General features: G+C 39.4%; 1 protein-coding gene across 1 annotated transcript in view; it reads left to right on the forward strand.

Annotated features, from left to right (window-relative positions):
- Nucleotides 1-13,054, forward strand: part of sorcs2 (sortilin-related VPS10 domain containing receptor 2) — a 337,409-nt gene that overhangs the window by 266,878 nt on the left and 57,477 nt on the right. Inside the window, exons 5-7 of the mRNA XM_066680930.1 lie at nt 1,641-1,714; nt 10,494-10,558; nt 12,605-12,723. Coding sequence (XP_066537027.1) covers nt 1,641-1,714; nt 10,494-10,558; nt 12,605-12,723 — 258 coding nt within the window. The remainder of the gene's footprint in view (nt 1-1,640; nt 1,715-10,493; nt 10,559-12,604; nt 12,724-13,054) is intronic.

The raw sequence follows: 13,054 nt of genomic DNA on the forward strand, positions 1-13,054 counted from the left end.
CTGAACTGAATTTGCTGAATTTTAGGCTTAAGGGTAGGGCTAATTACAGTAATCATTATGTTTATGAATATCCCTAACATGTGAAGTGGAACCCACATGTGTGTGCGTGTGTGCTTATGTGTTTGCATGAAGATCGATGCAATTTTATTACAGGAATGATCAATGAGTCAGGCACATCAACACACTCATACAAACACTTACATATACACAGAGAAAATTATGTAAACTTTGGCTTTGGTGTTAAAAATAAATGAGCTGATTGTGAGAATAGCACTGTGCCTGATCAGAATAGGCTCACATTCTCTGATTATTCTGACTATTGAATATTAGCATTAGAATTGGCACTAGCATTTGCTCAGTGGACATCATTAAACAGAACAGAGCTTCTCGTCCCACTCCACTGGTCTCTGGACCACCAGAGTCCACACACAAACACACTCAATTACACATGCTCACAATGTTTTTAACTCAAGATGAGACAGATAATGAAGTGAAGAATTCAGTCTGGAGGATGAAACAAGAAAATGACACAAAGCAGAAAGGAATCATTTACATTGTATGAAATTACTAACTGCCATCATTTAGCGTAAAGCTAATCGATTCAGGCGTCTGCTAGTTAACATCAGATGAGGCTACATAATACACTCCTTCAAGCATGTTGAGCTGTCTGTTGACTTTAATTTGTCAACAGTCCAACTTGGTATCATGTGATTCAGGGAGGCCTAACTAACAGGTGGAACAGACCACGACCATAGTATACAGATCAACAAATGTAGTCTGTAATTGTAGAGCTACAAATTAACCTATAATGTCCGTGGAGCTAATAAAATAAAAAAATGAGTGTAGAAATAAGGTCATTTTAGTGCTATGGTGTAAATCAGGCAATGTGCACTGGATTACCTGAACTTCAATAGAGTGAAAAATGTCAAAATGTGAAGAAGACACATGTCCACACAATCCAGAAACACTGCCATCTTCTCTGGGCCAAAGCTCATTTACAATGGACTGTGACAAAATTGAAAACTGTTCAGTGGTCAGAGGAATCAAAATCTAAAATGATTTTTGTATGACAATGCTAAACCATATACTGTATCCATCACAAAAACATGACTTTACAGAAGAACAATCCATGTGCTGAACTCATGAAAAAATTTGGCACATGAAACAAAAAACATAACATGCAATTTAAAAAATGTATATATATATATATATATGGGCGGCACAGTGGTGCAGCAGGTAGTGTCGCAGTCACACAGCTCCAGGGGCCTGGAGGTTGTGGGTTCGATTCCCGCTCCAGGTGACTGTCTGTGAGGAGTTGGTGTGTTCTCCCCGTGTCCGTGTGGGTTTCCTCCGGGTGCTCCGGTTTCCTCCCACAGTCCAAAAAACACACGTTGCAGGTGGATTGGCGACTCGAAAGTGTCCGTAGGTGTGAGTGAATGTGTGTGTGTCTGTGTTGCCCTGTGAAGGACTGGCGTCCCCTCCAGGGTCTATTCCCACCTTGCGCCCGATGATTCCAGGTAGGCTCTGGACCCCCCGCGACCCTAAATTGGATAAGCAGTTACAGATAATGGATGGATGGATATATATATATAGTACATTATTATTACTATAATCTATGTATATGTTCTTTGTGTTTTCAGCTGTATGTGTCAACTGATCTGGGGCGGAAATGGACTCTTCTACAAGATCGAGTGACCAAAGACAGATTTTACTGGTGAATGTGCCATATCTTTACTTACACACACACACACAATTTCGTATGAAAAAAGCTGCAGGTCCCAGAGTGACATGGTGATCTACCCTGAAAGTAAATGAATAGTTTATTTCATAGAGTTAACGGTTTCGTTTGAGCGTGCAGTAGATGAAGCATTTAAAAGGAAGAAGCTGAAGTACGAAGCCTTGGCGGCTGAGGTTAAGGAACGCGGGTGGCAAGCACATGTAAGACCGATGGAGATAGGTGTTGCAAAATTGGCCACATCCCTGCTTGTGAAGGAGTTATCAGAAACAGCTGAAAGGCTTACTCAGTGGTTGTGGATAAGGAGAGGGAAATGCACTATAGAGATGCTACTGGGATTGTCGGTGAAGTAGCATGTAAAGTTCACATGGAACTGGTTATTATTACCACTTGATTATAATTACTTATTTTTTGACAGCAGTATTCTTCACATGGTTTAAAGAACTATATTTGTAAAATCATGCACCAGTTTAAGTTTCTATTATGTGCTGTGTGCTACTTGCTGGACAGACTGAATGTGATTGGTCCTTTTGCTCTGAGACCTTTGTCTCATTCTATCCCTCATTCTCTCTCTCTCTCTCTCTCTCTCTCTCTCTCTCTCTCTCTCTCTCTCTCGCCCCCTCTCCCAGTATGCAGTAGTAAAAGTGCTCTGTTAGAGGTTTTATTTGGCTGAATCTCTCTCAGAGCCACTGTGAATGTGCCTCAGGGACTTTTACTGGATTTCAACAGAGAAACATTCACCGGGTTGAGCTTCACTGTCTTGAAGGGCTCTTATCATAGAAAACCTCACACAGACCTCTTTTCATCTCCAGTGTACAAACGAGAGGCTACAGCGACCGGAACAACAGAGATAAAAGAGAGAAGGGATGAGAAAATATATAAAGAATGTGCATTATCAGAATGTGTGTGTGTGTGTGTGTGTGTGTGTGTGTGTGTGTGTGTGAGTGTGTGTGTGTGTGTGTGTGTGTGTGTGTGTTTTCATGTTATGACAAGTACAAATAGATAAACAAGTTTACTTACCTTTTAGAAATACATTAGCACGATGAACTGTGTAACAAATAACATTTCAAAACAAATACAATAACAGAATTGGGTTGTTAGTGCTCTCCTTTGAGTGTGTTGGGCTGTCCAGTGCATTGTGTTAGCAGCAGTTTGAAAAGAAGCTGTAGTTGATTTCATGTGTCTTACAAAAATCATGTGTTTAACCCTTAATCTTCCAGGGTGAAGGCACTATGTGCAAGGGCGTAGAGTTGGTTGGAAATGGTTGGGACATGTCTCTACCAATATCCAGCAATATAGCATTGTCCCTAGCAATAATTTTGGACAAAATTTAAAATACAACACTCATCAGTGTTGAGTCTATGTATTTGGTACACAAATAGTTCTCATTCTCTACTACAAGTTCCACCTCCCGAATCCACACCGCTACCAGGACTGGTTTTGCAGTTTCTCGCTAACCTGAGAGACTGTGGCTGTAATATGGTATAAAATTCTGTTGCTCCAAGTTCAAATCTTCCCAGTTACATGGCCTTAAAATGACAGTATACTCAAAAAATCACAAAAATAAATTAAATTGCAGAAACAGGTACAAATTTCATGGATTGTACACAATACAAACAATGATTGTCAAGCATACAACCATCACACTTGACAAAAACTTTGGCTCAGACCATGTTTTTAACTAAATGTAAAAATCAGATCTTAATGTAAAATGTGTTAATAAACTATTTAATGTGTGTGTGGGGGTGGACTGGGACAAAAAAATCGGCCATGGCGTAACCGGCATAACACATTCGATAAGGCACAGCTTTTCAGTCTTTTGAATGTGTATACCAACTGTTATTTCACTTCTTATTTCACCTGCTTTTAACCTACAAACTAACTTGGCCATTGATCATTAGCCAAAATTATTTTATTGACGTTTTATCATTTTATAAGATTTACGAAGTGGTTGGGTTGCTTTAGCATACTCATTATGTAGCCTAAGTGTTCTGAAAGCAGCCCAGCTTACCACAGGTTCTATTACATCTTCCTGTTCACAGTGAGTGCCACTGCCAGAACCACCGTCACCACCACCACCAATGTCATCAGCCACAGGAGCTGACAAAGAACATGCTGTGCCATTTAAGTAATTTTGGCACATTTGGCAACATTTGCTTGAAGAGCAATTTTATATTTTTCTTGCAGATTCTCTGCACCTTCTTTGTGTTTTCTCTCCATCTCAGAAGACCCTAACAGATAATGTTACGTTGATCCTACATTGCACTGCACACCTGCGTACAGAGCCAACAGGAGGAGGTGTTGAATGATATGACTGGGCCAGCCCTGTGTCAGTAGAGAAAATAACCAATGGGCTGCAGACCACTATGTTTCAAGGGCTGGTGTTTAGAAAACAAACTCTTGCGCTGACTTTTTTCTGAATTCATTACGCAGCTAAGACCAAAGCGAAAGGGGTTGGTGTTTAACAATATAATTGGGCCAGCCCATTGTCAATCGAGCCTCTGATCTACTGGTTTTATGGGCCGGATATGGGCCTAAATAGCACATCGGACCACTGGGAAAATGCCCAGTATGCCAGATGGCCAGTCCATCCCTGTGTGTCTTCCGCATTTAACACATCTGTGGCAGTGAATACACACACTAGTGCACTAGGGGCTGTGAACACACACCCAGAGTGGAGGGCAGCCATCCCCAGTGCCCGGAGAGCAGTTGTGGGTTCAGTGCCTTGCTCAAGGGCACTTCACCCGTTGATGTTTCCGCCGGTATTGGGGATTGAACAAGCAACTTTCTGGTACCAAGCCCGGTCCTCTAACCAACAATTTTCTGTTAAGGTTATATATTTTTTATATCCCTCCCTAGTAATTTATTTCCATTTAGATTTTCAGTAATATATATTTGCTTCTTTTTTTTGTTTTTGTTATTTCTGGGTTTTTTTGTTTTTGTTTTTGTTTTGTTTTTTGGGTGGCCTAAAAAATATTTTGACATCAAATAAACGCCCTTTAATCTGTGTGACTGAGGGAGGTCTAGCTAATGGGTTTTTGAAATAATTATTAATTTTGAGCACTTGCTCAAAATAGTACAGTCCAAATATGAAAAAAGTATAATAAGTATAATAAAATAATCTCTTCTGAATATGTCATGGTTGTGATGTCACAATAATAATTTCTAAAGCAGTTTATTCCTGTTTGTTCATCATTCAACAGCAGTGCTTGCTCCTGCCAAATCTCTCAGGGGGCAATTGTTGCAATAACTGCTAAGGTGACTTATTCACTGGACAAATTAAGAGCTAGCATTTGTCACATTGCACTATACAAATTAATTAGGAATCTAACTTGACGGTGTCATCTAACATTGAAGAGTTCTGTGGTCACCTCATGTAGAAAGTACAGTGAATTAACAATCAACTGTGGTCATAAACAAATAAATTGCCATTGAGTCACCCTCACAGATATTTTGAAGTGAGATCAGCTTTATCACTACTCATATAAAATTCTCTACATTTTTCACTCTTCAGTCTGCTCTAGGTATCCGTACAGGGTTGTGCCTAAAATTCACTACATAGCAATGTATGGAGTAGAGTAGGGGCTATTTGGAACATGCCTTACCTTGTATATGATGAAAGCACTTTGGGGCGAGCCCTCCCGGGAACCCATTGAAAATGTACTGAAGGCTCTGCAACTCAAAAAAGAGCCTTAACATGACAGTTTATGAGAAGAATCTGGGGTAAATTTCCACCATCTTGAAATTGCCCAAAAAAAGAGACGGGATAGTACGGAACAAATCCTAACCCTGATTGGACTGTGATATTTAGAGGCGGTACAGGAAGGAAAACAAACACCCCTGTTCAACCATCCATTACTTATCAAAACTAGTAAGTCAACTGCATATTAGCCCCACCAACTGAGCCTAATGAAATTTTGGCCTGCCCATTTATCTTGCAACAGTTTAATCTCACAACAATTTTTAGTTAGTTTTTAGTTGGTTTCACCCTCTTAGTCCACAACACTTTAGCTCCACCTATTCATTCATCTTATTTATGCTTCTGGGTTGAAGCAATGCAGAACCTATGCTATATCATGCGCGAATACCTTACGTCATTGTGAGGCTTTATTCTTCTGGGTTGATGTGTGTCACTGCAATTACACTGCTAAACCACTAGGGCTGAATCTCAAACATCCTTCTCCACCCTATTGATAGGTCTCTGATACATGCTGTATAAATATATCTTCATCCTGAAGAACACGCACCCCTTCTGTTATCAGTTGCGCAAATCTCAATGCAGAAAGTACAATTCAGCATTTATATTTCTATGCGCCCTGTGAAGGACTGGCGTCACCTCCATGGTGTATTCCCACCTTGTGCCCAATGATTCCAGGTAGGCTCTGGACCCACCGTGACCCTGAATTGGATAAGCGGTTACAGATAATGGATGGATGGATGGATGGATATTTCTATGCACATCTGTATGCTTTCAAAAATGGCTGCTGTATACCGCAGCACACAGAGCTTTGACTGACCATCAGCACAGAGCTGTTCTCTCCTCCTCCACATCCCTGGCTCATAAAGAGCAGAACATGGAGGGCTGGAGGAAAGAAGGAATAAATCAGATTAATTTTAAGAGACAGCTGTCAGAGAGGGTGGTCCTGTGCGTGAGTGTGTGTGTGTGTGTGTGTTTGTGTGTGTGTGTGCACGTGTGTGTGTGTGTGTGTGAGTGTGTGTGAGAGAGAGAGAGAGAGAGAGAGAGAGAGCAAGACAGAGATTGTTTCACCATATTTCATTCTGCTTGTAACTCTGCTTGTGGTTAAACCCTTAAGATAATTTACTATACATCACTGTGGAAGAACTACATTATGTAAGTAGATTGTAGTGCACTAAAATACATTTACTGTAATGTATCACTGTTGCCATTACTTAACTTAAACGTCCAACACATTTATAGACACCCCTTAGTCTTCACCCTTCGTGAAGTCAGCTTCTTTAAAAAGAAACATGTTATACACTTTTCCACAAATTAACTCAGTTCCCTCTGGTCTTAATGAAATGTTACTTTGTTTAAAATTTCACTCAAGGATTAAATGACACAGCTGCATGCTCCCCCTGTCTAAACAGCCCTGTTCACAATGACAGTTTTCAGCACCTCTTCCTTTAATCCAGTGAGATTTCAAAATTTTTAGACCAAGTACCAACATGATCAAACCTCCCAGTACCACCTATGAGTCGCAGAACACGTGTCCATGGCTCTTCCTTCATTACACATTATTATACTAAAAGAAAACAAATAAATAGGTCTAAACTGAATGTTTTGAACACAATTATGCACTTATGTGAATGCAAAAGTTTGGGGAAGTGGTCTTAAAGGCGATGTTTTAATCATCCTCATTTTGAGGATGTTTCCACACCATTTGCTGACCATCAGTCTGTTTGCATGCTCAAAACCAGTCTAATGTGTTTATAAAAATAAATAAATAAATAAATAAATAAATAAATAATTGTCTAGGTCTAGTATGACAGGTTTTCCTTCTCTCTCTCTCTCTCTCTCTCTCTCTCTCTCTCTCTCTCTCTCTCTCTCTCGCTCTCTGTCCAGAGAAAAAGCATCTGAAGTTTTTAGACAATGGAGAGAACAATGAAAAGCATGAACTGAGATGAGGATATTGCTATATTCCTGCTCCATAGGGGATTACTGATTAATCCCCTATTAGACTCACCAGTGTGAGTCTGTGGGATTACAGATCACTGAATGTGGAACGTCTCCAAATTCAGGAGACAGCCAAGTGCATGAAAGTAAACACAGATCGAAAGTTTCTATGCTAATTCAAACAATGAATAAAAATGTACAGTTAAACTTCAGCAATGTAAGTAATAGGTACAGCTGATTTCAACACAAGAGCCCAAGACTAACGAGCAAGGAACAGAAGCTCTGGCTTTTAGCCATTTTCACTTTGTTCTCTCTGTTCTCCTTTCTTGTTTTCTCCATAGTTATTTAATACTTTCATTCCTTTGCACTCATGGTGTTTGTTTTGTCCTGTGTGACCTTGTATTTGTGCTTTCACATAAACACAGGTCTAGCTTGTTATGCTTAGAGAACCTCTGACAAGGAGGCAAGACAATTCTAAAGTATCTGCACTCGCCACTGCTTAAATTGCAGCACAAAATTTGAATGGCATTTTATTTCATGTTTCCTGACTTTAGCAGACTGCACAAAATAATGGCTCAGGGTGTGTTATTTCACTGTTTGTGGGTTGGTCCATGCTCTAGATCTCCAAAGTACTGTGCAAATGCACTGAAAAAGTGTTTTTTTTCCCCTCAGGTTTTCAGTATGTCCCGTTTAAGTTTCACTCGCTGTGGTCACAGAGGTTCGCTATCACACACACAGTGTGGATAATCTCCATAGAGAACCATGAAATGAAACAGGATTACTATGAAATGAAAAGGGATGCTCTGGAGCAGCATGCCCAATGCCAAGTGTCATCTAGAGGTCTGTAAATCACCCAAACACTGGGCTGAAAAGTAGAACTGTGTTTTTGATGCAACTTTACTTTACGTTTTGTAGCTTTGAGGCAATGTCTATGATTGTGGCTTGTTTATGTTCAGAAGCACTGTGTTTTTAAGGTGGAACGGTATATTTTAGGAGGAAAACCAACAGTTGGTTGTACATGGCTGCAGTTTAACTTGTCTGTAAGTTTTTACTCACTGTTAGAATTACCACAGAACCTCTGTTTGTAACTTGAGTTTTTAAGTTTTGCAGCAAATTGGGTCTGTGTTTACTTTCATGCAGTTAGTGCTCTCCCTTTGCAGTTCCATCTACAGCAAATATAAGTCAATATTACCCCCCTATGGAGCAGGAACAGAGCAATATCCTCATCTCAGGTCATGCTTTCCAATGTTTGGAGGTCTTGTAATTGTCAAAATGCCTTTTCTCTGCTGTGAACAGAGAGCGAGAGAATGCCTAGCATACTGGACCGAGACACTTTTTTTTTTTTTTAATACAGATAACGGGATTTGTAAACACATTAGACTTCTTCCCAGCATGCAAACAAAATGGAGGGCTAGCAAACGGTGAGGAAATCATGAATCTTGCCTTTAAAACAACTGGAATGGGTTTCAGTGGCAGTCCAGATCCAGAAATAATAACCCAATATCAGTACCTGACTTTACTAATATTGAAGTCGCTGAATGATGTCAAATCCTCACAGACATCTAGTGTTAAACCTTTCTGGATATAAAGCTGTCACTGCAGCAAAGGGGGTAAAAAACTGCACTGTGAATTATTTATACACTTGATTTCAATAGAAATGTTGGATGAATTAATGACCATATACTTCTGGCCTTGTAGGGTCTAGGAGCATGTCATTTTACTTAAAATAACACTAGGTGTGATTTATTTTTTGTTATTCTCCTTGGCTCCTCCTACAGTTGCAGAGTGAAATACACTTTTACATTACTGTCCTGAATTTATATTGCTATATAACTTTAAGGGGGAGTGCTGGAAAACAACCCCTGCCCTCCCCCTTAAAGTTATATAGTCTAGTTTCTACAGTGTTGGGCCTGGAGTAGCAATATAAGAGGCTCTGTTCTCCCTAAAACAAGTCAGCGAAGCATCACAAAGATTCTGATCCTGTAATTTTAAGGCACAAATAGTACCTAGTGTTCCTTTAACATAGTTTTATGTTACTTTAAATATAGTTCATTAGCAATGACCTGTTAGAATGGATAATTGGGTGATTGATTGCGTTTATACTGTAGTCAGTAGTTCTAACAAGCAATTGCCAATGTAAAGCAATGCAAAGGAGCCATGAGCTTAGTATTGTAAATGCAGAATGAACTATGGATCTCTCTCTCTCTCTCTCTCTCTCTCTCTCTCTCTCTCTCTCTCTTTCTCTGTCTCTTTCTCTCTCTCTCTCTCTCTCTTTCTCTCTCTCTCTCTCTCTCTCTCTCTCTCTCTCTCTCTAACTGCTTGTAAAAAGGTCTTTATGGGGTGAGTAATGGAGGCTTTTATATCTCTGCTCTGTGTTTACATCTGTGCTCATATGACCTCAGTGACCCTGGAGGTGCAGACTCAGGGTGTGTGTGTGTGTGTGTGCGGGGATTGGTGGATAGTTTAATAGGCTGTATTCTTGAGTGTTGGAAACATACAACAGGATCACAAAAAGCATGTGAAACACTCTTGCCTTGTGTTCCAGTTACAGGAAAAACATATAATTCCCAGACTTCTACTTCAAACTTTGGAATTCCCTGCTGCTATCTTGCTGCACACGTTTGATATACTATACTGAGATCTACTGAGCAGATTTTCAGACATACAACTTGCATGAAAAATAAGATGGCACAGAAAATAGGGTGGCACAATCCTGTCCTGTGTGTTGGTGCCCCGCTCTGGCTGACTGTCTGTGAGGACTGTCTGTGTGTCTGATCTCCCTGTATCAGCGAGGGTTTCCTCTGGGTGCTCCAGTTTCTTCTCACATTCCAATAACACATGTTGATAGGTGGATTGTGTACTCATAAGTGTCCATAGGTGTGAGTGAATGTGTGAGTGTGTTGCACCCGCTCCAGGGTGTATTTTCTACCGTGAACTGGATAGGCAGCTGCAGACAATGAATTAATGGAATAACAAACAAATAAATAAATAAATAAACACACTAGTAGTACAGTAGATGGAAGAGCAGATGTAATTATCCAAATGAAATGCGTCGAGGGAAGCACTATACGAATGTGTACACACTGCGTGTATGTGCTTTATCTGTGTTGTGTTTTATTTCAGGGCCGTGTCTGGAGTGGATGTGGATCCTGATCTAGTTCACATGGAGATGCAAGACTCCAGTGGAGGTGAGAGAGTGAGAGAGAGAGATGTTGTGAAAAAAGTGGTGATGTGTTTTCTTCTTTATTCTGACCTTGAGGGGGGGTTTGTCTTATTCATAGAAGCAGAAAGTCTGTGCTGTATAAATTCCCTGAAGCTGAGCTCATTTACAGGAGCCCTCTATGTGTGTGTGTGTGTGTGTGTGTGTGTGTGTGTGTGAGACCAGGCATGTAGACACAAGCTGTTTGGCGAGACTGTGTCATACACGGCTGTGAAGGTTAAGTGCTGTCAGCCGGTCTAACACGCACACACATACACATACACATTCACACACACACACACACACACACACACACACACACACACATTAAATTTGGTAAAAAATATATATATAATGGAACAATTTCCACATCAGAAACTTTTCCAGGTCCTCCACAGAAACATAGAAATATTTAAAATATGTGGTCCCCTAGGTCCAACAAACACACGTAGGTAGGTGGACTAGATGCTCAAAACTGGCTGTAGATGTGAGTGTGTGAGTGACTATGTGAAGGTGTGTTGCCCTGTAATGGACTGGTGCCTCCCCCAGGGTGTGTTCCCGCCTTTCGCCCAGTGATTCTGGGCACCGCGACCCTGAACTGGCAGAGCAGTTACAGACAATGAATGGATGAATGAAATAATAATAACTATGAAGTAATTTTGTTTGGAAACATGTATCAAGGAAAGAGAGATAGAGGGAGAATGCATCAAGGACAAATGGGAATGGGAAGATCAGTAATTATAGACCTGGTCTCTCTGTGCAAAAGGCCAGATCAGGGTGCAACCAATATGTAGCTGTTTTTTTGTTAGGAATTTTTGTTTTCCTATTTACACAAGTACATTTTTACATACAAACATACAGAATAAATATGGGAAACTGAATCAAATTCCTGCTTTTTTTCAGAAATTCTAATTGCTTATATATTAGCTTGGTAGTGAAATGGGTTTATGTAATCAGTTGTTCAAAATTCAAAGATGGAAGTTAATCATATAAACAATGCATATATAAAATTGCTAGGTCAGTGTATTATGTGGGATAGTGTATGCTTTCTGAGGGTGAATTGTTTCCAATCTTATTGTCAAATAAATAAATAACCCTATAACAAATAATTACAGGTTTTATTAAACATTACAGATTTTAGAGTTCTCAAAAACAAGAATTGTTTTAATAAAACCTCTTAAAATACCTTCAGGACTTATAGTGGGTTATTTCAGTCTGCACAGTTTAGGCTTTTTTGAATAAAATAACATCCGCTTTGAGGCGTGAGTGAGTGTGTGTGAGCATGTGTATACTTGGTTGTGTGTGTGTTGTATGGATCAACACTCCTGTCAGTGGGACAGAGCCGAGCACTGGGCCGTCTAATTGCTTTTTAATGAATTCCCCCGTATGCTGTTTTGATTAAGCGTCTGGTCACTTCTCTAAATTAGCCATCCAGTTGCAGCACTAAAAACTCTGAGAGACACAACAGCAGAGAAAATGCAAAGTAAGGACCAATTAAAGGCACAACTGCATGTTTCACCTTGGGCTATGACTTTAGAGTGTCATTTTCATCTTGTTTTTTTTTTTCTTTTTTCTTTTTTTTAAGTTTTCAAACTTGTGCTAGAAAAGTTGAAAATGATGTAGAACCAATAATTCTTCAATAAATCTAGTCTCTGTAACCAAACTAAGGCATTCAACTAATTAAGGTTCATTTTAAAAATATGGATTTTTCATTTTAATTTAATGTAAAGCATTTATGGTGGAATATTTGTGTGTGTGTAGTTACAAAAGCAGAAATTATGACAAAGTACAGTTTAAGCATAACATTTTTTAGCTCTGTATAATTATATGATCTATATGCCGGAGAACCACTTTATAGAGCATAAACCAAAGCTCATGTGATTTGAGCCTCATAGAAAAAATGTAAAAATATTAAGGGACCACTTCCATTAATATTGGTTGCTATATTTATTGGTAAAAAGGACACATTGCTGCTTTAAAGACATGTTTGAATAGCCTCTGTAAAGTTACTTTGTGTGTTTGTGTGTTTTTCTAGGACACCTATATGTGACGTGTTTGATCCAGAACTGCTCAGATAAAATGGTTACTGCACAGTTCCTGGGGAAGATTGACCACAACTCTCTGTCTGTGCAGAATGATTACATATTTGTGAAGGTAAATATACTAGCCTGAGGTTTTACTATGACATTTCACTCAGTCAATACTTTAAATTACTATGACAGGATTGACATATTTGAGTTTATCCCATAACACTTCAGCCAAACTCTGGCACTAAAGCTAGACTGACAAAACAAAGTATGGATTACAGACAAGGACTGGCATTAAAGAGTTTATATTCTAACACTGTGGCAGGATTGATATATTGATTGTCCTGTGCTATCTTATGCTAGAGCTTGTTTTACTGTGTAAAACAACAATATTTAATTAATTTTTTAGGTTTACATTGTAAACACTATAGCAATATTGTTTTTTTTAGTGTTTATAC

The sequence above is a fragment of the Hoplias malabaricus genome, chromosome 9 (genome assembly GCF_029633855.1).
Source record: "Hoplias malabaricus isolate fHopMal1 chromosome 9, fHopMal1.hap1, whole genome shotgun sequence".
Classification (NCBI taxonomy): domain Eukaryota; kingdom Metazoa; phylum Chordata; class Actinopteri; order Characiformes; family Erythrinidae; genus Hoplias; species Hoplias malabaricus.